At 37.6% G+C, this 27,944-nt stretch overlaps 3 protein-coding genes across 3 annotated transcripts; 2 read left to right on the top strand and 1 right to left on the bottom strand.

Moving 5' to 3' along the window:
- Positions 1-1,478: 1,478 nt before the first annotated feature.
- fam151b (family with sequence similarity 151 member B) lies at positions 1,479-10,608 on the bottom strand. The gene is made up of 6 exons (XM_067600384.1): positions 10,426-10,608; positions 10,199-10,324; positions 8,677-8,836; positions 8,375-8,592; positions 5,458-5,593; positions 1,479-3,924 (listed from the first exon to the last, which is right to left on the bottom strand). Exons 1-6 carry the CDS (start codon positions 10,502-10,504, stop codon positions 3,771-3,773), a joined length of 873 nt encoding a protein of 290 aa, XP_067456485.1. The 5' UTR covers positions 10,505-10,608; the 3' UTR covers positions 1,479-3,770.
- Positions 10,609-16,245: 5,637 nt separating this feature from the next.
- LOC137171966 (perforin-1-like) lies at positions 16,246-21,184 on the top strand. The gene is made up of 2 exons (XM_067576198.1): positions 16,246-16,328; positions 20,491-21,184. Exon 2 carries the CDS (start codon positions 20,504-20,506, stop codon positions 20,888-20,890), a length of 387 nt encoding a protein of 128 aa, XP_067432299.1. The 5' UTR covers positions 16,246-16,328; positions 20,491-20,503; the 3' UTR covers positions 20,891-21,184.
- Positions 21,185-22,334: 1,150 nt separating this feature from the next.
- LOC137171957 (perforin-1-like) lies at positions 22,335-26,586 on the top strand. Its single transcript, XM_067576185.1, has 2 exons — positions 22,335-22,437; positions 26,016-26,586. The coding sequence occupies exon 2, from the start codon at positions 26,018-26,020 to the stop codon at positions 26,414-26,416; it is 399 nt and encodes a 132-aa protein (XP_067432286.1). The 5' UTR covers positions 22,335-22,437; positions 26,016-26,017; the 3' UTR covers positions 26,417-26,586.
- The last annotated feature ends 1,358 nt before the right edge of the window (positions 26,587-27,944 follow it).

The raw sequence follows: 27,944 nt of genomic DNA, 5'->3' as shown, positions 1-27,944 counted from the left end.
GTGAGGAAGGACACAAGATGTGCATGAAACTTGAAGCTTGTAAGAATTTTCTTTTTTGCCAAACTGCTCTTTCCAAGTTCAAAAATAAACATTCAAGCCCAAGTTAGATAGTTCTCAGAAAATATTTGATGAATCTATATCTTGAGGCATACCATCCATTTTACAGTGGCATTAAGAGTTTCATGCTGAATACATGGATTTCATGATTCAGAATTCATTCAACAGTCTTGTGTGTCTCCGTGTTCTCTGAAAATGAAGAAACAAGACCTTTGCTTTTCAAAGCCAGTGTGAAATTACAGAGCTTCATCTTTGAGAATGATCTTGGATCAAAGAAAGTACAATGCACAATGAAATACAGCTCAAGATACATCCACTTTCAATCTACTAGTAAAAAAGTCATTTAAAACTTGAAAAGTAGTTTGTGTGAATTATATTTGAGCATTTTTGCAGCTATTTAGCAGTGTATTGTGTCTGCTTAATCCCAGATTTAAAAAAGAAGATAAGTGTGTGATAAGCCATAATTGCTCCTGATTTTAAGAGTTAAATTTGAAAAATGCTGCTTGTTAGCAAAAACATGTACACCATAATAATACAAGTTATTTCAACAATTTTTTATTATTTTATAAATGACCAGGTATTAAAGATGATCATATATACAGTATATCATATCTTCCATACAAAGGCGTCAATCATATATCAATCATCTAAATTTTAAACACAGAATGCACTGTGTATCACTGTAGGAAAAAAACTGCAGCCAAGCATTTACAATTTTTATTCCTGCTTGCTCTCTTTGTGTTATAAAAGCTTTCCTTTTAGAAAAACCTTTTATCTAAATTGTCAATTAGTAAATCTGCATCCTTGAAACCCTAATACATTCTCAGATGCAGAAACAGAGTTGCCAGTGGCAACACTTAAATGCTACACTCAACCTTCAATGCTACCCATTAAATTTTGTGCTCTCTGCCATTTTCAATAAACCTTGTACCAAATAATTAAGTGACTTTGTTACAAGATTTATAACTTAGTTACGATATAGTGAAAGATTGAAAGGCAGGAAGTGAACACATGGTTGCTTTGGACTTTTCTTCAGAAATGTTATTTTCCAGGGAATAACAAGATCTGCTCAACAGAGGTGGAGATCACCAGAAAGCTGTCAGTCCAGAACTACAGGATGACATCAGACAGTTTAGCAGTGAGAATGTCAGTATGTGCTGATGGAAAGCCAGCGTTAACAAAACTAATGAGGAATGTCCCAGCCATCTCACTTACTGACATCATGATCCTCATCACAACTAAACAGAACTTTATTTCACTTCTTCACTGAGACCCATCAGAGTGCAGACAAACTAATATTTAACCTCCAGCTGCTGGCAGAAATCTGAGTACAAACACTTTCTCCAGTTCCATCTGTCTGGAGAAAAAACAGCAGATGTGTTACCATATGAAAAGACAGAATCAGTAGTGACACACATAAAAAAGATTAGGAACATTTATTCACTTTACCATTGGACCCTGTATAATATACTCCTATAATATTCATGTCTGAACTTATAACATCTTCTAGGTGTAGTGATCTTACAATGAGTTTTACATACTTTATATCTTAGTATATAATTTCTAACATCAACATAACATTTTAGCCATGCTAACAGTGTGACTCTAGGTATGGAAATGTCTCAGTCATCCCACCACTTTGGTACAACTATTGAATGGATTACCATGAAATGGTTCCCAGAGGATGAACACTAACAGCTTTGGTGATCCCCTGACTTTTACACTATTTACCATATTTGTGGTTTTCAGTGAAATAACTCCACTATGGAAAAGATTGCCATGAAATTTGGTTCAGACGTTAATGTCCTCCTCAGGATTAATTGTGATAAATTGGGTGATCATCTGGCACCATCATCAAATCAAATTTTATTTGATTTATACCTGCAAAACTAATGACATTCCCATCAACAATAGCTGTACTTTGTGTTTAGCACTAATTAGCAAACAAATAAACATTATCCTGAACATCAGTGATGTCATTGTGACCAATTACAGCCCCACAGAGCCACCAGTCTTATCAAAAATATTAAAAAAAAAAACTACTTTAGTTTAAATTGATCATATCATAGTAATAACATAGCAGCACATTGTAGGTTCTCTTGTATGAGTGAGTTTATGATATTTTTCTCAGTAAGATATTTAAGAGACTGTGTCTTCAGTTGACAGTTTCGTCTATCAGAGATGCTACTGCAGCAGTCAAAGCTGAGTAGTGTCATCATCATCATCACACCCTCAGCTTACTGCTGGGAAATTAGAGGCTTTCATGTTTTGATGAATACACCAACACTGCTGACTTTTAACTTTATTATTTTCATATTACTCAGAGTAACATGTATATCACATGCATGCATGAGTTTGTCCTTGTTGATGCAACAGCTGGTAACAGTTTACTTCGATGCAACAATGCCTACAATGATCCCAGTTCACATGTTGCATATGTACTGACAACCAGGAGTGAGTTCTCTTCTCACAGCTTTACTTTAGAGCTTCTATTTCATTTACAGAATTTCACAAAAAGACAGCCATGATATGACTAAAAGTGATCTTGAGCAGCAGGCTGCAGTGTATTCTGCAATGACAGACAAAGCTGTGAAGAAAAAAGACATTGTGACTTTGTCTGAAAATGATGTGAGACTGGCTGAGGACGTTATCACAGCTCTGAAACCCCTGAAAACCGTGACAACCCTTCTGTGCACCGAGTCCTCTCCATCCACGTCCATGGTCCTATGAAAATGATGATCCTGAAAACTATGATACTGTCTAATGATGCAGCAGTGCAGGATGTCAAAACAGCCACCGGGAATGACCTGGAGCTGGTCTTCAAGATAACCGACACAACAGCACAGCTTTTGATCCAAGATTCAAGTCACTGCCACTTGCCTGACAGTCTATGATGTAATCACCACAGAGATTATGAGCACTGAACAACTGGTATTATTTATCATTTTGCTGCTTACTATATTTTTGATTAATTATTTGCATACCTGGTCATTTTATTTTACTAGTGTAAGATTTTTAAATCAAATAATGTGACAACAAATATATTATTGTTGTTTATATTTCTTCAGGGCCGAGCTGCAGACACCACAGAGGCAGCCACCTCTGTAGTGACTGAGACAGTAGACTTGGAGCCTTCAACATCACCTCCAACAGAAAAGAAACTGTTCATGACCCAGGAGCCAAGCACCAAGCACCAAGTCTGTGGCTATAATGGCCGAGGAGGAGGTGAACGTGTTCAGGGCAGTGGACTGACTCCTCTGGATACTGATCCACTGAGCACTTATATTGAGAGGGGATTTTCTGCTGCAGGTGACATTGTCACATCAAGAAGATCTGTGCTGTCTACAGAAAATGTGGACAATCTCATCTTTCTGAAAAAAAAACTGAGTAAAACACAGTTCTGTATAAAAAATAGAACGGTTTCTTTTGTGTGTATTTGTTTATAACTACAATACTACTGTTTTTTTTATAAGGAGCTGTTTTTGTTTTCTCTGCTGCTAAGAAGATCATTGTTCAAAGTCAAAAAAAGGTCATACTTTATGATGTTAGTTTTAATGAGTTAAAAAATATGAAAATCAAGGAAATTTCTCTGGCATTTCTACTGTTGTGATGTATTGAAAACGTACCAAATCGTGAATTGTTGTGAACCGTTACACCCCTGGTGTGCAGTGGAAACTATTTCCCATTTTCAGCCTTAATATTAATAATGTATTTCAGTTATTGTCTTGCGATGTCTTGGTGAGCTCTGTCCTTATAAAGTCTGGCAGGTCGTAATAGATCCGACTGATGTCAAACTCTTTTCTGTAGGGCAGTAAGTCCTGTAGCGTCACGTCGTCCTTCTGGCCGGTCCACACTGTGAGAGTGTACCTGTGCACAACATGGGAGAGCGTGAACATTTCATTATATGTAAGTGCAAAAGCAACAAAATAATTGTGAATAAATGAATTCATGTTTTTGAAGTTCATTGCGTGTTCAGAATAATTAAGCTGCTGCACATACTGAATCAAAATAGCAGGTAAAGATGCCCACACTAACACTTTTCTCTTGTTGTGCTGTTGTGTGCAGTAAACCTTTTTATGGCAGACGTTTTAAGATGTTGACCAGGAAAAGCACTAGAGGAGGGGAAAAGGCGTAAAAAGACATGTCCTTCGTAGACTGCAAAGGCCAAAAGTACCCCTCCAGTTGCCTAGCAACCTGGACAGCCGCAAATTGATGAAAATCAAATCATCTGGCACGCGATGAGTCTTGGGATAGGTTGGGCTGCGAAGGATCCAGCTGTTGGATCCTCCAAATTTGGGAAAAGAAGGTTGCATTTCTCAGCTGCATTTGACTTGTAAGTGGGATGGCCGTGTTGCACCGTTGTGACGAGTTGCTACTGTGCACGCTCTTATTGGGACACCTGATGGAACAGAGCCGTCATCAATGTTATTAGTTCCACATGTGCTTTTCCTGCTCTGACAAATCAAAACGTCTGCTGTAAAAAAGGTGTTTTATTTATTTCATTAGCACTAAACACAAAGTACAGCTGAGGATGATGGGAATGTCATTAGTTTTGCAGGTATATTACTTGATGAGGTGTAAGTTCCATGATTGCAGGCTAATGGAAGACATGGAGGCTAAGAATCCCTCCTGACGCGGAGCAGAAACACCACAGTCAGCAAAATGCCATGTGAATAATATTAGTTGTTGATTTACAGACACTAATTATCTAATGTTGATATCACTTTTCTCTTTTTAACATCATAAAATATAATTCCTGAGCCTCAGAATTTCTTGCATTTGTGTTGCTAGGCAACATCTGGGGGAGGGGCTGAAAATGCTCTGAGTTTTATAATTGTGATGAGTTTTGAAAGTGTAAGAGAAAGAGAAGGTCACTGATTGTTTTCCAGCTCAAGAAATGACACAAGCGTTACATAGCACTCTCTCTCCTCTGTCACAGACACACTGACTCACTGTCTCTCTCTCCCTCACTCTCCGATCGTCTCTCCTTTCCTCTACAGCTGTCTCTGGGACTTAGGCTACCAGCTTCCCCGTGGATAATAGGTCTTCTAATCAAGTCCTCTGTCGTCCTCCTACTTTCGAATTTGAATTTCCAGATTCACCCAAATATAAAACTCATTTAAAGTTAAATGTGAGTGGGTCTCGCAGAACCGCTGTTTAGAACTGGCTGTTTATCCTGTTGTGGTTGCTGGTGGTGGTTACCTCGCTCCATGTGTTTACCAGCTACAGTTTAATACTTACAATGGCAAACAAACACTATGTCATAGGTGTCCACTTACTGAAAGTTCATCCATAGCTTCCAACCAATCAGAATCCAGAATTTTCAATGGCCATGGTATAAAGCAGATTTAGCTGAGGATGGTGATAGTGTGATGCTGATGTGACTGTGTTGGTGATCACCTGTCTGACTGCTGCAGCAGCCATGTGAGCTGGGAGAGCGACTGGGCCAGCAGAGCTGCACGCACCGGGAAGGTGACGGGATGTTTAAGTGTTCTACATATCTCCTCCATCTCATGCACCATATCCCAGCTGTAACCTGGAAAACACATTCAAACTGTTCAGTTACAGCAACACTTCCTTCATACAGTATCTAAAGGTTTCACAAACATTTATTCCAGATGTTTAACACTATTTTCAGTGTAAAAAAAAAAACACTCCATATGTGGAAAAAGCCTTTCAAACTAAACAGGACTAATTCAAAGCTGTGAAAATATTTTAAAAATGGCACAAGGAACATTGTTCCCGAACCACACACAGCGCTGAATAACCAATTAGTCAATCGGCAAAAATTAAGAGCAATTTTGACAATGAATGAATTGTTTCAGTCATTTGCCAAACAGAAATGACTTTCTGGTTCCAGTTTCTCCAAAGTGAGGATTTACCAGTTTGCTGTTTTATATCTTTGAGTATCTGTGATGTTCTGATATTTTCATTAAAGATTCATTCATAAACTGATTTACTGAGCACTGTAATCATGTAATTATCATCTCTCAATGCACAAAAAAATAAAGAATTGTGAATGAACCCATTATAATTTGCAATAAATTCTTCTGTCAGATAAGTCTATAAAAATAATATTATCACAATAATAACTAGCCCAGTGTTTGTCCCATATACAAATGCTGGGCTGGTTATAGCAGTCATATAATTAAGCCTTCATGAGCAGATAGGAATTCAATGGCTGCATCTCAAGTCTCTTAAACTGCATCCACATTTCCCTCACTTGTCTCAGTCCCTCCCACCATGGATGCATGGAGAGACCAAAGGAAACCATGTGAGGAGAGAGGAAACAAGACATTTCTTTTTAGAGACATGAAGCGTCACATGAAGCAACGTCTGTTTCTGATGACGGCGGCAGCTGATCACAGCTGGATCAGCTGTCAGTCTGCTTTAACAGCTGTACAGATTTTTTTATGGAGTTTGTGTCGGTACACATGGGAACTGTGCTGATACTAAAGAGGCTCACAGTTATCACAGCCTGTTTAACAGACTCCTGCATTCTGTATTTATACTGTGTACTGTTTCTACAAGCAGAATGCATTTATATCATTTATTAATTATTTGAGTGTGTATTTATTGATATTTTGAATTCATTATTTAATAACCCAGAATATGATTCGGGTGTCTTGGATTGAACATTGGCAATGATCTATTGGAAATGTTTCAGGGAAAATAGAAATGATGTAACTCATATCAAACCCAACACTCAGGAATTTTCAGCCTCACATGTGACTGAATGGAAATCACAATAAATGATAGAACGTGTTTGAATTGTGTGTCTTGCTGACAGACAGACTCTTTCTTACTTTAATTTGATCCATAATAAAAGTTAATGGGGGGAAAATAACAGATCATGAAAAGAAAAAATCTTTCTAATAAATGAAGAAAGTTGTTTATGGTTCTGTTGTTGATCAAACTGGCGATTAACAGATTTTTAACTAGATGATCGATCAGAAAACATAAAATATAAAACTTGTCTTCACTCCGGTATGAAAGTGCAGTGATGTTGTCATGTATCAGAGCTATCTGATCAGCTGCAGCCTCCAATCAATAACTGATATCCAATAAGAGGGCATGTCAGCTGGTAAAAGACTTCCATGACGGCTGCTCTCGTGACTTGGGATGGCCTTCAAAATGGCCGACCAGAACAACCTCTGGTTCAAGCGAGGAGTGAGGAAATATCATATAAGAGACTTGGGATGTACCCGATGAGTTCCCCAACTTAGCGTCTTTGTCATTCTATGTTTGTGCACAAACCAGGCAGCAGAATTCTCAAATTAAGGATGAAATTGATGAGAAAATGTAAGAGGGGGTGAATGTGCTCCTTGTGCTCATAGTGGTCATATAATTAAGCCCGTGGGAAAACAAAAAACACTGAGCCTCATGCAACAACCAGTGGTATGAACAGAATGTATGAACGTATGCAGAAATGCTCCCTGAAAGTCAGAAGCCAGGGTTTCAACCGGCTCTGAACGCTTCCGTGAAGTCAGATTGTTCACACTCGCCCACAAACAGCTGTGTGTTCTGTAGCCTGTGTTGCTAAAGTTGCTGCTGAGGTTGTTCCACAGGCTGTTTGCGTTGTCCACTCTCATATTTTAGCTTGAACAAGTACTGATGTATTTAAGAAGTTTAGATTTCCAAGTAAAGAAAATCTGACTACTGTGGTTTGTTTATGTAGCCTCCAGAGCTGGAAGTTTGCTAAGGGGCAGCTTTCAGAAGCTGGCCAATCAGAAGAGAGTGGGCTCACGGAAAGGACAGGAACTAAAATGGCTGAAGTGAGGGGCTGCATAAAGGACCAGTATAAGATAAATGAGATATTCCAGTAGAGCCCCAGAATATAAATATAGAGCTGGAAATGTGCAGAATATGTCCCCTTAAGAAAATGATGTCCCTCCCACAGCTGCCTCTGGATGTAGATTGCTAAGCAGTTAGCAGTAATGGCTGCTACAGGGGGCTAGTAGCTTCATTCAACTCATAGACAAGAAATCAGGTTTATTTGGAGAGCTGTAGGAGGCTCACACAGTTTGCCCGACGTTCTATAACAGAGCTGGAGAAACGAACGTTAGCATGACCCATAGAGCTACAACGGCCACATTATGGGAGATACTCCAGGTTGAAATAAACCGATCCCCTAATTGTTTTTAGCTTTTTAAAGTTTATAACATTAAATGTGAGTGTAGAGCCCTGTAAATGTTTTAAGAAAGCATGTGAAGAAAAGCCTGTACCTCACTGGACAGTTTAAATCAGTCAAACTTCTCTCAGAATGAATATTCTGACTGAGGAGTTTTCTCTGATGTAAACACAGATGTGTCTTCACCTGGGTTATCTGAACCAGCAGTCCACCCTGTAGTCCAGCCCAGAGACAGCACCATGTGACTGGGAAGAGTCCCCACAGCAGCCAGGAAAGCCTGCGGCTCCAGAGGTGTGGCCTGTCCGCTGGGACCAGGGAGCACATCTGCATTGATCCACACAGGACAGCTGAGTTCAGCCAGCACCTCCTGCAGCAGAGCCACAGAGGGAGGCACTGCCTCCAGGCTGCATGTAGAGAACACCACAGAGTTAGCATCACACACAACCACACATCACTTAGAAGAAACATGAGCCCACCTCAAGTCTCACCTCTTGAAGTCTAGTTTTATCCCTTTGTCGTGCACCTTGACTCCTTCTAGCCACTCCTTCAGTGTGATGTCACTGTCAGTCTGAGGGGGATGCGCCATGATTGGCTCTTTGGGGTCATGACCTCTCATGATTATGTCAGCCTCCATCATATGAGTGGGACCTAAGGGTTAAAGTGGTTAACAAGGACAATGATGATGGAGTGTATATTGTCTCCTGTTTTCACTTTTTCATGATCTCATTGTTTGTCTTTTTGCGATGCAAAGTTTTTATTTGAATTTGCCCTTATTATTATTATTATTATTATTATTATTATTATTATTATTATTATTATTTTCTTTTTCTCTGTAAAGCACTTTGTAACAGAAACGTGCTCTATAGATACAGTTTTTTCATCACATATGGTCCAGGTGTCCATTTTATGATGAATCCATCCCTTCAAATAGTAGAAATGTTTGTTGTATTTTGCTAATCAAAACTCATTAATTAAAACATTAAAAGAACAGAAGCTTATGATTATCATTTTGTTCCAGGAACAGAGGGTCACCGAGTGTTTGCTGAAACAAAAGTGTGTATTTAAATCATTAGAACTGCAGTTGCATCATCTTTATAACAATTATTAGTAAATATAAAGATATTTCTTCTTTATGCTAATTTTGTGCATCTGAAATAGAATCAATATTATATTTGTTTTTGACAGTTTTTCAGTGAGCAGATGATTCTTTAGCAATCACATTTATTACACAAGTATTATTGTAAATCAAGCACAACAATGTTCCCAATTTGGATTGATGATATAATGTTTTATGCATAGCTTAACTTTATTCTGGAAAAACTACACCGTGAAGAACAATAGAGGAACTTTTTTTTTAATCATAATTCATTTAATATATTTTCTATACTGTCCCTGTTTTATGTTACACTTACACATAACTACTATGTGTTTTACAGAAGTGTATTTTTGTTTATTTTGGGGTGTTAAAATCCACCTATGTCCTATTAGCACACTAGAAAGATCTTTGCTTGGAACATTTTGCATCTTCTAAGGTGTGATGTTTGAGATGTTATAGATGGTCTGTAGATGTTTGGTACAAACTTCACTTTAACTTCTGGTCTCATTTTAAACAATTACAGAAATAAGCAGTATTAAACCAATGAAAATGAAATATTTAAACTTCCACAGTAAGTCTCCATAAAATGCAAAACAGAGCTATGAATTACATTAATTCACAGCTCCTACCTCTGCTGCTAAAATTATAAAAAAGGGAAATTAGAACAGAGAAAGTGACGTCACTAATTCCATATGAGCCAATAGTAAACAAGCGTCGGGATCTTAGGACAGAGCAAAGGCTGACTCTGGGACTTCCGGACTATGGATTATGAGATGAGCCTATGCATTTTATTTATTAATATTAATGTCAGTTAAGTTGGTTAGGGCAGCTTGGAAGTCTTCCAAAGGGATGTTATCGTCTGTCTATTAGTATAAATCTGTTGTTGAGGGGGTGACAGGACCGTGTTAACCCACCTGTTAGCGCCTCCGTCAGGCTGCTCCTGTTGTTCACAGCGTGGGACCATCTCACCTGGGCAGCGTCCCTCTTCTGTATCTGACCCCGACTCAAAAAATACTCCAGCGTCTGCTCACACATCCTGTCTGCGAACAATGATCACCAACACATCACTGTCGGCTGTTCACGAAGTGCTGAAATGTTAATGTTAGCTCACGAACAGCTGATCATAGTCCTCACACCTTACCCTTTAAAGTCCAAACGATGTAAAGTGTCAAACACCCGATCACAATGAAGATAATACTGCGGAGGGTAGACCTCCTCATGGACAGCTAGTTACGGCACAACCACTTGAACAAACTATATGTTGTCACAAGAGGATTTGAGTCCGTCACTACCATTGATGTATAGAGAGAAGTGCACGAGCTGCTCTTCTTCTTGTTCCTTGGGTTTTAACGGCAGCTCGCATCCTAAATGTTGCACTACTGCCATCTTCTGGAGTTAGTTAGCTGTTAAAGCGTCCAGTATGTCAGATGTTCTGCATTAACCCTGTTCTCATTAGGAAGCTGACCAAGCACTTTCTGCTCCTGTTAGCCCTAATCTTTCCATTTCTTCCATCAAGTCCTTTCTCTCTGCTTCCTACAATTAACAAGAACATGCTCTACAGTTTCTGATACCTGGCGATGATTACAAAACCAGTTGGATGCTTCCCTACAATATGAAGTGTGCTGTTCAGATTACTGAGTCCTATTCTTAACCTACTCATGATTCTCTCCTCTTTTCTATTTCCTTCCCTGCTTCTCACAATACCAAAATGTCTGTAAATGTCTTCCTCTTGTCTCCCGATTCCAGTGCTGCTTCCACTCTTTATTCATTTATTTCCATACAATACCCTTTCCTTCTTATTTTGACAAAGATTTGTGTCTATTTTTCTTTTTTAACAGTTTTTTTGGCTAGTTTGCCCACTCTTTCATTCCCTATAATGCCTGTATGCGCAGGAACCCAAATGACCATGACCTCACCTCCTTGTTTCCTTATTCTTGTGTATCTTAGCATTATTTCATAAAGTGAGAATGTACAGGGCAGAGACTGAGTCACTACATTCTAGGACTTTTTTTTCAACCCATTGTAAAGCCATCAAGATGGTGTTTAGTTCAACAGTATATATATTTAGGCAATTTGAGGTCCGTCTGCATATCTCACCTTTATTACCAGGAACTACAACTGTAGCACCTGTGTTTCCTGTTATTGGATCCTCTGATCCATCTGTAAAAAGCTGCACATAGTCTTTATAGTTTAGTTAGTCCGTATAGTTTCAGGTTATTACCTTCCCTGAGTTTCTTTCTTGTGTAGATCATAACTTTTGTCTTTCCCACTGAAACTTTAAACCCTCATTTCATCCCCCCACATTTCAACCTGAGGAAACCCTTCTTGAATTTTCTTAATATATCATTTATCATCAGTGAAAATAAAGTGGGACTTACAACACCCCCCTGAGGTGTTCCATTCTCTACAAAAGGTTTGCTTGATAGTTCTGACCCTGTTTTCACCTGGATGGATCCCCCGTTCAGAAAGTCTGAAACTCTCCCTCTGACTCCCAAAACATGTAATTTGATCGACAGCCCCTCTCTCCATAACATGTCATATGCTTTTTCCATGTCAAAAAACACTGCCGCCGCTGCCTCTTTATTTACTTGAGCTTTTCTTACTTCATCCTCCAACACTGGATCCATAGTGCCCCTTCCTCCCCTAAATCCACTTTGGTATGTAGCCACTATATCTCTTTTCTCCAGGAAATACATTAACCTCTCATTGATCATCTGCTTCATCAATTTATAGACATGTGATGTCAAGACAATAGGCCTGTAGTTTGTTGGCATCCTTCCCAGGTTTCCTTATCGGAATAATTATCACCTCCCTCCAGCCCCCAGGACTCTTCCTACTTCCCACACTTTATTAAATAACATTAACAACTTCTTCAGTGTTGAAGAATGTTTAAATGTTTCAACATGGTGTAGCATATTTCATCTTTCCCTGGTGCAATCTTCCCAATTTTAGCCAGTGCCCTACTTAATTCTCCCATGTTAAATAGTACATTTCGTTCATCCTCAGCATTTTCCTTTCTCCTTAGTGTCCCCAAATTTTCAGATTTGGTTATCTTTCTGCCTCTCCTTCCCTCCAGTTTTAGATTTAATCTCAGCTGTTGCATTTATCACTCCTGCAATTTCTTCTTCTCTATGCATGCATTCTTCTCATCTTGTTCTTTTGCTGCCACTTGTGCTTTGCTGCATCGTCTCTTTCCATTCTCTTTTTTCTGTCCTGCCATCTTGACTGCTGTAACACCTCCAACCCGTCTCAATGCTTCACATCCCCAGTAAGCAACACTATAACTCCGCATTTGCAGCACTTTGGTCCCACTCCATCTCCACATTTACCATACTCAGGCTCCCCACCACACCTAGCGCATCTTCTCTTTCCTTCACACACTCTGGCCACATTTCTAAACTCTTGGCAGTTGAAACTCTGGATAGGTTTAGGTATGTATTCTCTTACACTGTATTTTAAAAATCCAAAATATAGCTCCTTCAGAAACACCTTTTCCTCAAACTCTACCAGGATTGTTTCAGTCTCCTTTTTCTCTACTCCCCTTGTCATTCTTTTTACTCTCTTAACCAAGCTATTCCTCACTCTCAGGTTCTCCATTAATTCACTCATGTTAACACTGAGGGGAATTCAAGAAATCACCCCCTTGCACCCATTGAACCTTCATTCTCCAACTCTAACAACCCCAGACACTTTAATGTTTCCAACATTTATCACTTTCTTAGTCTTCTCCATCTGCACTTCAGTACTACATCCTATTAGCAAACTTCCATCTCCTAACACCTTCACATGTTTCCTCAACTTGCCCTCTAATGATTTTCGTTAATTTAAGTGGATCAATTTTCTATACATCCCCTTCAGCCTTCAGGTCCCTCTCCTCACCTTCACTTCCTTCATTTTCCAATCTACCTAAGCTAGCTGCATCTTTTTTCTTTCTCTTACATCCACTTTTCCTCCCTGTGACCAGCTCTTCCTACTCTTAATCTCTCCTCTTATCACTGTAACTTCCTCGCTAAACTCCATGCTGTTGCTACCCTCATTTGTCTCATTCCTGGCCATCCTGCCAGAGTTTTTAAGGAACCCTGCAAGAATATTGTTCTGGACCTATACAGGCCATGGGTTGATAAACCTGCACAATATTCCTCTCAAGATTCAAACCTACAATAACCAAGTACAAGTGTCCGCAAATCCAAAGTCAAAAATGTAATGTAACAAGTCAAAACCCGATGTAAATTCTCACAACCGTCCCTGAATTCAAACCTCCCTCCACCTGCTGCTCCAATGCCACTCCACACCTTCACTACACGATCTGAGTGTCTACTGTGGATTTTATGCACATTTTTCAAAGCATATGAGTTATTACATAAAAACGTTTGGTTCATGCTCAAATTCTCTGGCATACTGCAAAACTGTACTCATTCAGTAATGTACCTGATTATGTTTGTCTGAGCTCTGTCTTTTATTTCTTCCATCTTTGACATTCATTTGATAAAACACTGAGACTTTTTTCCTAGATCCTGTAGTTGTTTTTATATCGTTTATTTTGGTAAAACTATTTGGTTCATAATTTTTTGGCCCTGAAAAAATATAAAAGTAGTGTTAACATTTGCCTGTAAAACAGCTTCTGTATTCATTTGAAGGTTTTATAGAAAAGTACAGTGTTCCTGTCTCCCAAAGTGAGCATAGTACTGTAATTAATGCACTATCAACTGGCAATATATGTTTATCATGTTGCAGCTCAAATACATATGACATTGTTACTTTAGCCAATTAAAACATTACTGTTGATGGCATTTCCATCGTTGACAAAAATTCTACATATAATATAATAATAATGTCTGTTAAACATAAATGAACAGACTGAGCTCTTGATAGTAGAATATGGAACACTGTATTTACTCTCCCCTACAAATATATGTGTTGCCCAACAAAATCAAAGAACTTTTATTTAAAATCATACATAAATTCCATCATTTGTAAATATGTCCCTAATATAGAAGACAAATGTTCTTTTTGTAATTATGTGGTGGAAATGCTAGAACATCTGTTTATTCAGTGTGTACATGTGACAATATTTTTGACTGATTTTCAGTTGGATCTTAAAATCTTTTGGTAGGGATATTTTACTTAAAGAACATGATTTCAACAATCCTAATTGTTGAATGAAGAATATACAATGAACAGTATGTCAGCAATGAGCAATATGTAATTAATTTGCTCATTATTTTAGCAAAATTTTACATTCATAAAATGAAATTCTTGAAGAAGTTACCATTGTATATTATATTTAAACAAAGAGATCTAAGCATATATCTTCAAACACTGTCACATTTAAAAACCTGTAACAAAAAAAAAATTAACCAGAATGATTAATTTATGCAAACTCTTCAGTATTATGCCTGATCAGATCATTCTTTTGAGTGTGTGTGTGTGTGTGTGTGTGTGTGTGTGTGTGTGTGTGTGTGTGTGCATATGTATGTTTTTTTCCTGTTTTTTTTTTTTTTTTTTTTTTTAATTTTTCTTCCTATTTTTGCATCTCTCTCATGGAGCTAAACACATTTTTTAATTTTATCTTACTGGACTGAATGGGCACCATTTTCAGTCTGGTATCCAGCTCTTATAATACAGACCTGTACAACACACCCACTTTACTACACTGTTACAGTGTTGTCACTGTAACAGCATGCTACAAGACACATCCCACTGACTCCTAACCCTAACCCTAACCCTGCTCTTGCCTAAACCTAACCAAGTAGGTGTGTCGAGTACATATAATTTGAACTTTCTACACTGGAAAACTCTCACAAACTATTTGTAAAAAAATTTTTTGATGTAAAAAACAATTTAAGTACAACAATTTAAATTTAAGTTAGGACTTTTGGGGAAAACATAAAAAGGCTTGTTCACTGCTAAGTCAATAGATGAATGGGGACGAATACATTTACAGTTGTTGCTTGCAGAACTGTTTATTAGAATGTATTACATGTAAAGAGGGTTTAAGTTGGTTTATAACAGTGTTTATTATTAATACACATACTACTGACATGACTTTGGTATGAACATTTGCAGGTTGGTCTCTACATCAGAAAACTGTTAATAACAAACAGCTCTTTATGGATGAAATCATAATCATCAAAAAAAGAAGAAAAAAACAATTTCACTTTTGTCTTTCTATTGCCTGTCAAATGTGTAAACAGAGGTGGACCAAACATAAAGGTAGCAATATAAAACATATAAATGTTTGGAGTTGGGGGTGTGCGGACCACAGAGACCTGCTCCTCGGTTTGCCTCAAAGTTTACTGATGATTTTCATGATCCTCAGAGGACAAACCTGTTTCATTCAATACTCAATGAACTGTCCTTTGGCACAACCCTCGTTCCAAAATGTCTACTTTGCAAACAATTCTTCCTCCGAAAGGAATAAACTATTTTGATTATAATGACCTCATTTCCTCTGGTGCAAAATATATTTTTTTACATCTTTAATAATGAATTTTAATAATTAATAGGAATCTAACAATAGCAAAAGTCCAAAAGTTATTTATTTTCTCCATACATGGTTTCATGAAAAAAACGGCAATACTTCATTTTTTGGCCACTTGGGGGCAGCAGGACAAGCAGGAAACACCTTCCACATTACACATAGCCATTTTCCCCCTTGGTAATATCAAAATATTGATGAGTGCACCTTTACGTCTTACAATTACTTACAACCGTCATGCCAAATTCTCACCAAACAACAAGACAATTTTGTCTTCATATTATTATTATTACATTAGGGCACAATTATGGTCATGCCAAGTAAAGCAAATTTGAATTGAGAATTTGTGTGCTGTCTTCTCATCATTACTGAATGAGGTAACCAAGGGTCACAATTCCCGAAAGTCACTCTATTTCTGTCTTATTGCGTAATGCTGAGAATGTAGCAGCTTGTGCTTTAGTAAGGTATTTACAAGAGGTTTTTATCAAACTGATACGAGCTCTGCTGGCCTTTAAAAACATGGAGCAGAAGACGGAGAGATGACAAACAAGGCATCAAGACTAAAGGTAAGACTTGCACACTGGAGTTTTTCCATTTTAACTTCTCATTGCTTAGGTCATTGCTGATGTCAACGATCCCCCTTTAAGTTATCTGTCATCACTTATTCAGACAATATTTACCTACTGTTGCTACAATGTTACACATTGCTATGTGTATTGTTACAACTACTGCACTAATCCTAATGCTGCCGCTCTATTACTACAACTACAAGTACTTTGACTGCTGCTGCATCATTCATACTATTACTTTGGTTGATAAAGTGGTGTTAAAAATGTATTCCAGGCTGCAGTACAAGGTCTTAAAATGTTGTAATTTGTAAAAGTATTATTAACTAATTGATATTTATCTGGGCAGTAAAAAGAGGGATTTAAGATTTTACATATTGATAAACAAATCCACTAATAAAAAGGTTCAGGCACTTGAAAGCAATTCTTGATAAAACTTGATATGTACACCTAATTTGAATGATATTTACATGTAACTGAACAATGTATAAAGAGATTAGTAGGTGTTTTTTTTTTTTTTTTTTAGGTTTTTTTGTACCTCTCTTCAGTGAGTTGTGTTTCTTTTCTTCTCTTCTTTTTATTTATTTATTTTTTTACTTTTTTGCTTTTTTGAGAGAAAAAGAAAGCAAACAATCACATTGCTAAAATAAAATGCTCTGGGAGGGCATCTCTGGTTGGGGTCCAAGGACAAGGAGGTGGGTGCTGGGGTGGATCGAGGGTGGTTCAGGTCAGGACAGCTGGGTCAGGGCAGAATGTGGGCAGAATTTTCTTTCAATTTTGTTTGCCTGTTTTATCCCTTTTTTAGATTCTTAATTTTTAGCTCTTTCCCCCTTCTCCTCTTCCTTGTTTTCTTTGCTCTCACCTGCTTTATCCTATCACCAGGCCTGTAGGAGGTGGTTGGTCTGTTGGAGGTCAGATCCCCTTTAGAACAGCCCCCACCCCTATAGGAGGGGTCTGTTCAACTGGGTCTGAGGAGCATCTTTCTATTTGGAGAGGGACTTAGCTGGGATCAGGTCCTCTGACTCCAAGCTGTCCCAGACCACTCCAGCCCCTCAAGCCCCCCAAACCAAACATACATACACTCTTTAGAGTGCATGTATGTTTGCAAGATTGTGTGTGCACATGGTCCTATATGTGAATGTACATGGATGTTGTTTGTTTGAGGTCATTGTGGCATTGGCACACCGGCAACTCAAGAGATTTAAGAAGTTTTGAATACTTTTCACTGAATTGGTCAGATTGCTTTTGTTGTAGGGTAGAGTTTTGTTCCAGAGTTACCTGTTTTGTTAGAAGATTTAACCACTGTGAGATAAAGAACAGATTTCAAAATTACTAAATAAAACAATCAGAAAATCTATTGCTTAAAATATGTTCATACCTCAACAAATAAACTAATTGGCAAGCTGTTTAAAAGTACAGTTTGTGCAGATTTTTGGGCTGATAATGGAGTTATGATAGTGTTTGAATATAAAGTTAATGACTGTTGGAAAATCAAACTACACTTGAAAAAATATCCCCTTTTTACAGTAATGCACTATATACTGCAAAATGTGTTTCTGAATTTAGCTATTTCTCTTAAGAAACTTTATAAGTGTATCAAATGTCTGCGAGATATCATAGGTGTAAGTAGAACAGAACTGTGAAAGGAAAACAAATGCAGCTGTTATCAAGCTAAATTTTCACACTGGCCTTCAATGAGGGTGATGTAACATCTCCTCAAAGTCTCACTCAACAGATGGTGTGTGTAAAGATGACTGATATAAAGTCACTAAGGTCACTATGAAGGTTTGTGTTATCTTTAAGGAGACGAGCTGTTCGTTTTTTTAAGTGACAGTGGGAGGTGCAACATTTACTTTCCACAGTAGCCCTCCTATTTGTAATGTTTCTCTAATTTAAACTTCATGGTTTCAATATCGGCACACCTGAAATTGCACAAGCAATTCTGTTTCATAGGGTTTTAGTTACATGTTAAATACTGGCCTTTAATTAAATTTAGTAATTACATTTAGTATTGCACTTTCATAAAGTTGGAGGACACACAGGAGACAGATTAAAAATGAATGGTTAAAGCAGCAGGAAGCAGCAAAGGCTGATATATTCTGACTATTAGCGGTTAGTACGAGTAGTCAAGCTCCAATAACACTGGATCCTACACTTCCCATTATGCACCTTGATCACAACTTTCATTAGATAGGTTTATAACAATTATTGGTATAAAAATGATCTTTTCCTTCTTTAACTGAAGCTAAACCTAAAAAGAACAGAGAATAATTATAATTTTAATTCCTCAGTAATAGTGAAGAAAAGAAAAGCAAGTCTCCATCAAAGTACATTAAAGTATTATCAAATATAGCTTCCATCAGTTTATCACCACCCCTCACTTTTTCCAATCTATGGGCAGTTGTCTTATAGGCCCAGTTGTCACTGGTTTATGCTATTAATATTTCCAATGTGCAATGATATTTTATAAAAGGTTTAAATCATTCATTTTTTCTATGTTTGTATTAAAAATAAATATTTTGTTAGTAGTAACATTTTTGTAAATCAACACTAAAACAACTTCACAAGCCTGGGTTTCACTGGGGAGTTTTATTGTTGCACAATGGTATAAATAGTGACCTCCATCTGTAAATTCACCAGCCAAACAGTATAACAGTACAGCCTCAGAAATGGATCTTGGAGAAGTGTCAAATGTAATGAGATATAAGTGTAAAACATTATTCCTATAAAGATAGCAAGGTTAAAGGACAAAGGATGGTAAAACATGCTTTCCTGTGAAGAATAATATAACATTTTGAACATGACTTGATTCCCAATTAGATGGAAAAAGGAACTTTTTAGAGGTTTTATTTCCTCTGCTACAGTGGTTTTAAATTACATTGCCCACTAATCACAATACAACACTATCTATTAGTCTTTTTGTCTGAATGTATGTAATGGAATTGTGTGTGTGTGTGTGTGTGTGTGTGTGTGTGTGTGTGTGTGTGTGTGTGTTTGTGTGTTTGTGTGTGTGTGTGTGTGTGTGTGTCTATTAATGTATCTATCTATGTTCTGAAGGTGCCTATAACGCATAATGCACTGTGGAAACAAATTTCCCCTATTGGGACAATAAATATATCCATCTCCCACATACACCGTCCTGCTGCCAGAAATACTCACTGAAGCACTAAATGTAGATTAATCCACCACTGAAAATAGTTTCCTTCTGTCTGAGTAATGTTTGTTAAAAACTACAGAGACCTGCTGTTTTAGGAAATTACTGAGACTTTTTTTTTAAACTATAACTATTTTAAACAACAAACAGGGGCTGACAGGACTGACTGACTGGGAGTGAGAGATGCTTTGCTAAAACGGTGCAAAACACAACGTTAAAGATCCTTTATGTTATTATGAGAAGTGTAAGTGAGGAAAAAGACATCATCTGCAATAGTCTTACGCTGCTGCTCACTAGCACTGACTGAGTACGAGCACGCACGTGAGCAACAGGATACTGACTGCTGCTCACTTTACGGCTACTGTTGTCACTAATTAGAAGGAATTTCTGATTCTTACATATAGAATCTTTAATGGGATTTGTTGACAGTAAGAAAATTAAGAACAACAGCAGCCTTATCCTTTAACAGTTTTACTGATATTAGCACTGTTCCTCATGGTGACCACTGGAGGGCAGTGCAAACACCGATGTCAACAGTCATCTAGCGTCAAGGCCGACACAATACTGACGTAAGACTTCTGGTGAAAACTTTCTATTAAATAATCTATTAAAATAATCAAAAGAGACAGTTGTGGATCTGTTTGTTAATATCGGACTGCTCCAGTTTGGTCACTTTATTTTGAAAGTAGGCACAGACAGTGAGAAGTGTAGAGTAACAGCAGGCTTATCCTTACGAAAACAATGTAAGTTTTCTCTTTCTTAAGATAGCGACAACATCTCTTTATAAAGATAAAGAGAAAGGAACAGAATTTTTGTCAGGATGACCAAGTGGTAGATTGGCTAAAAGGAATGATGCCCCTTCCCACTTGTGGATTGTCTGCAAAATGTCTGTTAGATAAGGGTCAGGTAGTTTAAAAAACACTAGTAATTAGCACTAATGTGACATTAAATTTAAATCCGATCTGCCTACAATATAACGTATTGTTATTTGTTGTTTCCCCTCCATAGCCTGCTGTGAAACATGGCCTCCAGTCTTTCCCTCCTCCTGCTGGTCCTGTGTGGTTTAACTGTGGCTGAAGCTCAGCTGAAGGTGTTTAACCTGCGGGCCAGTGGTCTTCCCTCTGACATATTTGGAGTCACAGACGGCTACGTCAAGGTGTTTTGTGGCTCAGCCACTCTGGGCATGACATCCATCCGTCACAACAATGCCAACCCCTGGTGGGATGAAGAGTTTTCCTACTATGAGGCCCAGCAGAATTACGTGCTCAGGCTCGAGGTTTATGACCACGACATGGTCTTTGATGACCTGCTGGGAGTCTGCCAGAGGCAGATCAAGCAGGGAACCCATGAGCACGAGTGTGTCCTGGAGGAAGGCGGCAGCCTCCATTATGCCTACACCCTTGCTTGAATACAGCCAATAAGCACTTATAGATGTATCTGACATTTGGCCTTTAACATGCAGCTTGAATCTCCCTCAGACTGGTTCTGAAGAATCTTGTATGATTTCTAAGAGACTATCTGTGAGTGTTTATTTGTTGTGTGTCCCCAGTGATTCATCATTTAAGATCTGTGTACACAAATAGTCAAACTCACCAAGATCAAAACTGTCTGTTTTAATCAATGAACCTTATTCTGGTGCCTTTGTCCCATGGCTATTTGTCCCTGTTTCCAAAAGAAATAAACTGTGCTGCAACAACCAAAATCTATATTGACTGCTATTGTTATTAACAATATATTAAATGATCACATTGTGGGAGTGAAACCCAGACACTATGGTATTTGAGTTTACTACCTATCTGCTTGAGACAGAGCTTAGTTTCATTGATTCCTTATAAACATCTCACAAGCTTTTGCAAACAAATAGAAAAAATAAGAACAGGGTACAACAATGGGAGAATTCCAGTAAAATTAAATGTTTTGCCCTTTTGCTACACATTTCCCAATCCTTGAATGTTGGTTGTTTATACATGACATGCACACATCACTGTTAAAACTCTCAGGATAATTTTTCCCTAAGTAAATATCAGAGAAGACTCTACACATTTTATGATTTATGCCCATATTGGACAATTCTGTACCTCATGAAGGAAGCAGTGTGCTGTTTATGTAGCAACGCAGAACATATGACCCTGCAAAGGATAAGCAGGTATAGGTAATACATGGATGGATGAGTATAGAACATAAGAACTATTGTCATCAAATTGAGCACTTTGCAGAATTGTCAAATATCATTATTATGTCTGGCGACAGGTTTGGGTAAAGCTAACTGTGGACATGAGTTCTAGGTTTGCATCATTAAAGTGATACTTTCATATTTTTGACTCCATCCCAAAGCCCTGCTGCCAAAAACACTCACTAGAACACCAAATGTAGATTAATCCACCACTGAAAATAGTCCCCAACAAATGCACTATTTCCTCCTGTTTGAGTAATGTTTAATTTCCTAAAACAGCTGGTCATTATAGTTTTAAACAGAGTCTTATTTTTTTTTAAAAAAATGCAAATTAACATCCTGTATGCCGCTCTGTTCACATGAACACTCGTCTACATGAGTCTACCACAGACACATTCATCACTTTCCCCTGCTTATGTGGTCCTTACCACAGCTCCTGAAAGTTTTCTGGACATTTGTCCTCGCTTCCTTGAGGGGTTGCCATATTGCTTTCTTGCTTAATGTAAGTCCTTCCTAGTAATGTGAAGCTCTTGAGAATGCACCAGTGATTAGGGGCTATACAAGTACTATCCTCAAATCAGATATTGGATCAGGTATATGGAACAAACACAGTCAAGCCAGAAGATCTCACCTTGTCACATTATGTAATGCTGAGAGTGTAGCAGGTTGTTTTGTCAGTGTGTTGTGGGAGGGTGTGATGAAGTTGATATGAGCTCTGCTGGCCTTTAAATACATATGGAACAGTGAGCAGCGTGATGAGAGACAAAGCATCACGACTACAGGTATGACTTTCATATCTTCTAATTTTGCTCAGTCTAGTTTTTGTGCTTTCATTTCTTCAAATTGACATATGTTCTTTGTCCTTGACAAAATGTATTCCCCCTTTGTAAAAAAAACAAAAACAAAAGGCTCCTCATGACCACTGATCAAGCAACTCTCTCCTTCATAAACTGCCATAATTTGCCTGCTTTGTTGCTGATATTTTGATGTTTTGTTACTGCATTGTGGTAGCAGCATGTTACACATGGTAGACACAATCATAACTTCATTAATTGCATGACAAAGACCTGTAATTATCCTTATGCAATGTTTTTCCTTTTTTCCCTTTGAGAAGACTGTCTTGTTTTAGTTGAATTCAGAAGAAGTTGGACTGTGCACACAAACAGCCAGGGAAAAGTTTTTAATGCATTTGATCCTCATGGACATTCTATTAGAGTTATGTTAAAATGGCTTAACAAGGAACAGTGATGTAACACAAAAATCTGAGCCTTGTAGAGTTCACCTTCCCCTTTCAATACATCCACTGTCACACCTGTACACATAACTGAATCAACAAGTAAACACATGCATCTGGAGTGGTTATCGGGATAATCATTTACTATAAGAAAGTCTGCACAGTCTGAGCTCTCTGCATAAATATTGCATGAATCTTTCATCGTAAAGTTTCACACATTTATAGAACATTTCTTTCAGTTCTTTAGGTCTTCATTTTAAGACTAACTGTCTGACTGCATTTCATCATTAAAAACTTCACTGGAATCATGTTTTATTTGCAGAATTAAGATGAATTGTAGTACTCACTCAGTCTGTTGCAACATAGAAGCAGAATAATAAAACTTCAGAGATTCTAGTCCTGTGTTTTTTACTGTAATACAGGAAGTTACCAAGCTTTTCTGATGCTGCCAGAGGTTTATCTACATCAGTAATGTTTGTAAAAGATAATGTAAAACTGATCCAAACATTATAGTAAACTGATCATATTTCAGAAGTTAAACATTGTACTATGTTATAGTACAGTGCATTACATTACATCAACTTAAAATCCTGTCGTATTGTATAATACTAAGAACATACAATGAAACAGATTACTTCATGCTAGTGTTGCAAATCTCTTTTTAGTGCAAACTGCTGCAAACGACAGCTTGAAATGACTTTTGACAACACGAGAGGATGGTGATGATGGACCTGTTTTTTTAAACTGAGGCCTTTGCTGTTTAATTTATCAGCAAGATAATTGTCATATTAGCCAGTCACATGACATGCTTGTATTAATCCATTCTGAATCACTGTGTTCACAAGAATGTTGTCCACAGCTGATTTCCCTATGATTGTTTTCTTTCTTTTCTCTTTTGGCAGCCTGATGTGACTTTTTTTTAAATTACATGATATCTTCAAGTTCACCTGATGTTCTCAGCATCAGCATTACATGTTTGGAGACTAGTTTTATCCGCTCTACTGCAGGAGGGGCCCTCAGAGGCTCTAATATTGCTTTGATACAAGAAACAGTCAGCTGGAGTAATTGTGCAGCCAACAGTAATGGCTTAATTTTAAATTTCAAAATCTTTTTATGGGCCCTCCCTGTGTTTGGGCACTGTCAAGGAAGGAATAAAAAGAATGAGAACGTTTAATAATAAATAATAAAGTTAAAGTAATTCCATGTGAAGGGCACTTGCAAATAATAATAATAATAATAATAATAATTTTATGAATAAAGATGATGAGAAAAAAGAATAAATAGACACAAAAAGTTGCTTAATTATCTTTTGTCGAACTGAAACAAAACTTTCATTTTCAACTGGTTATTCTCCATATGCTTTTGCTCTCTCTACTTATTGTGAAATATCTTTGCATCTTCTTTGTGTCTTTAAGGTTTTCCCACTCACTCAATATTTTTTCATTGTTATTTTGTATATACATTCATTTTTTAATATTTTTGCCATAATTTTATCTTTCTTATGTTTGTTTTATAGGTTTGAAAAATATTTATTGTTCTTATTCTAATCAAAACTTACAGCACTCAACATCTCCCAATAATGGAAGTAAATTTCAATTTCGATGTAAGAAAGGTCATTAAGCAACACTTAAGCCCTGTTTGTTTTACACTATTTTCCATTTCTGTCCTTAAAAATGTTATAACAAATCTCATCCTGACTGTAAATGTGCTGTATGTGTTTGTGCCTTTCATGTCCATTTTTCTCCTCAGCCTCAGTCACAGAAAATTTCAAAATTAAGGCTTTAAGAGTAATACCTAACATTAAGCATTGATGGGTAACACGTGGAAAATATTGGACATAGTAGATTAATAAATTATATGACAGTGGACCGTGACACTGTAACAGTACTAGAAACAAATGAGTTAAAACTTAAAGGCAGTGTCCACACTGTAAACATGTCTTTGGAAAGATTCAAGATAACAACAAAGTGAACAAATACAGCTGTTATCAGGCTGAAGTTTCACACTCACTTCCACGGAGGATGATGCAACCTCTGAGAACTCAGTGAGTGTTAACATGTGGAGTGAGGACACTGACAACAGTCCTATTTTTAATGTTTCTGTATTTGGTCTTGATAACTTTGTTCTACTGTTGTTGTTAGCATTTGTGATTTTAATATGCATCCAAATTTATACTGTCCCATGTGAGGAGTGCAATTAGATGTTGAACTGGACTATTTTTTGTGCATTTCCTTAATTTAACATATTAAAATAATTTTATAGGACTAGTGACTCCCAGAGGTTTCCAACTATTGAATAGTAGTTGTGGATCAGTGTGTCATGTATTCACTCAAGGAAAAACAATAAACTTCCATCTTAAACTGTATATTTCATAAACAGGCCTGTTTTAAAACATTCCTACAATAATGAGATAAAGGTCTCTTAACTTTCTCTGGGAATTTTTATAGTTCTCTTTGTTTATATCACAAACAAACAAAAAAGGTTAAGGACACAGGCTTTTAGTGGTGGTTTTATCACAAGCCATCCAACCTTACATATGATTGACCAGACCAGTATCCCTCCCAGTTGCTTAATGGATGATTCCACACCTTACAATTTCAACCAGCATTTAGTGCGGATACAAAAGTAGTGTGTCCTTTATGTAGTAAGATAGAAAGTAATGGTTTGTCAGTCAGGACGTGCAGCACATCTGAAATGAGATTAGAGTTCACATCCCACTAAAACTGCAATTCCTATTCTTTTTTATCACCTAACCATACTGCAGTTGCTATGTGCAGTTATTGTAGAAATGAAGAATTTTAAAAAACGTAATTCAGGGTTTTGCACAACTGTCCAATATTGATGTTCAATGGTTGCCCCAAAACAGTCTCAAAGTGTGTTTTAATCACACTGATGGTTTAGTTACAAAGGGAGACAATTGAGTGTCATGTAATAGTCAAAGAAAATATAATTTTGAATGATTTGACCAAGAGGAAGCAAGTATCATGGAAGACTGATCCTTGAGAACCCCACAGGGGATACTGCCTAACTAGCTTGTTAGCTTAAGACACACAAACTGTCTAATTCATTGCTGGGTAATTTAAAAGTAAAACACAAAGTGTATGGATTTGTTGTCCTCTCTCATAGCCATGGCCTGCAGTCTTTCCTGCCTCCTGCTGGTGCTGTGCAGTCTGACAGTGGCTGAGGCTCAGCTGAAGCTGTTTAACCTGCGGGCCAGTGATCTTCCCTCTAACATCTTGGGAACCACTGATGGCTACGTCAAGGTGTTTTGTGGCTCAGCCAATCTAGGTGAGACGTCCGTCCGCAATGACGACTCAAACCCCTGGTGGGAGGAGGAGTTCGTCCACTTCAAGGCCAAGGAGAATGATGTGCTGAGGCTTGAGGTTCATGACAGCGACTTGCTCTTCGATGACTTGCTGGGAGTCTGCCAGAGACAGATAAAGGTGGGAACCCACAAGCACAGCTGCTTCCTGAAGGAAGGCGGCATCCTCCATTACGCCTACACACTTGGCGGGAAAAGTCATTAGGCTTATATAGATGTAGCTGACATCCTGCATTCAATACGGTATGACAGTGAAAAGACTAAATAAAAAACACTTGTTTTGAAAAGACTAGTGTCTTGCTATTCATTATTCAGGTTTCTGATCAGACATCAAAGATTCAAACTGCTTTATTCAATAAACCATACGAACATTCATTTCAGTGTCTTATTATTGACTCTTCATCCTGCTGCTTTGTGTGTCAGGTAGAAATTTTAAAAAATCAAATCCTTTTCTTTACAAATGTCACTTAATAGTATGATATACTTCATGTACTGTTGATTTTAAACCCATATACTCCCAGTTGAACCCTTTAGTATTTGTGGAAGAGACAGATTACAGTGAGAAATTATGAGCACATTTCAATTGCCATATGAAAAAAAGACCTATGTTTGCATTCACATGTAAAAGTTTTTACATTCTCTCATCAAAGTTTTGTGTTTAACCACAAATCAGAGATCAATGTACCTCTTGGTCACTGGATCAAGGAATTTGTCTTAAACCAGTTTCCATACACTAATCAACAAGAGAAGAACACGGCATCTGTCTTACAGCACATGTTGATTGTAGGGATTAGTTTGGGAAAGGCCATGGAGTTAAATGCATTCTGCCAGCATCAATGAGGATGCTTCTCATATCTTCAGAGGACATTACTACCAATTATTACTTCATTTTGTGTCTCCACTGTTCATTTTGATGCTTTCAGATCAGTATAAGGAGTACATGCTGCTCTATGTATTGAGTTCTCTCACAAAACCTCTATTCTATCACTGTAATCAAACTAAGACTGTTACTAAAAAAAAAAAGTTCACATTTTATGTAAGATTTTTACTGGACAACAGTAATATGTCGAGGTTGGCCGAATTTTTCTGCTATTCAAATAATAGTAATGAAGTGAAAAAGAAATGACAGTTCAATCTGATTATGGGGCAAGGTTAACATGCTGAATACAGAAACTCAATCATGTAAATAGTAACTGGATCCACTGGTTGAATAAAAAGTACAGTACTCTCTGTACCTTGAAGAAAAGCCCTTCACTACAGCATCTGGGTGAATTGCATTACTTCCCACCTTTGCATGTGATATAGCTCATACTAAGGTATATTTGGTCACATTCATCAAGCAGTTGCAATACAGGTTTCTGTCAGCAAGGAGGGAAGAAAATGTTTTTTTTCACAAATCCACTTCTTTGATAGTTCATAGCTGCTGTTTGTCCATTTTCCTTGTTGATCACAGAACATGTCATAGTGATGGAAAAATGTGTTTTGTGGCCAGCCTCATGCCCAGAACCTGCAGGACAAATATCACAGGGCTTATTTTCATTTTGAAATAATCAAGCAAATCTAAAAAACAATGCAAAAGTATTAAGCTTAGTCAAAAACAGTATTGTCTTATGTCTCATGAGTGATCCATCAACCTATTACCATGTCTTCATCCATTTCTCTGTCACTGCAGACAGACCAGTCTAGCAATGTCCAGCGCCATTCAGCTCACTGACAATTCCTGATAAAAAAAA

Source organism: Thunnus thynnus, chromosome 2 (genome assembly GCF_963924715.1).
Source record: "Thunnus thynnus chromosome 2, fThuThy2.1, whole genome shotgun sequence".
Classification (NCBI taxonomy): Eukaryota; Metazoa; Chordata; class Actinopteri; order Scombriformes; family Scombridae; genus Thunnus; species Thunnus thynnus.
The sequence above is the reverse complement of the archived record's forward strand: the minus strand, read 5'-3'. Positions and strand labels throughout refer to the sequence as shown.

Coding starts and splice junctions, on each gene's coding strand:
- LOC137171957 (XM_067576185.1), top strand. CDS start 26,018: ATGGCCTGCAGTCTTTCCTGCCTCCTGCTGGTGCTGTGCAGTCTGACA.
- fam151b (XM_067600384.1), bottom strand. CDS start 10,504: ATGAGGAGGTCTACCCTCCGCAGTATTATCTTCATTGTGATCGGGTGT. Junction 8,593..8,676: donor ATAAAACTAGACTTCAAGAG/GTGAGACTTGAG, acceptor CTCTACATGCAG/CCTGGAGGCAGTGCCTCCCT. Junction 3,925..5,457: donor CTGCTGCAGCAGTCAGACAG/GTGATCACCAAC, acceptor TGTTGTGCACAG/GTACACTCTCACAGTGTGGA.
- LOC137171966 (XM_067576198.1), top strand. CDS start 20,504: ATGGCCTCCAGTCTTTCCCTCCTCCTGCTGGTCCTGTGTGGTTTAACT.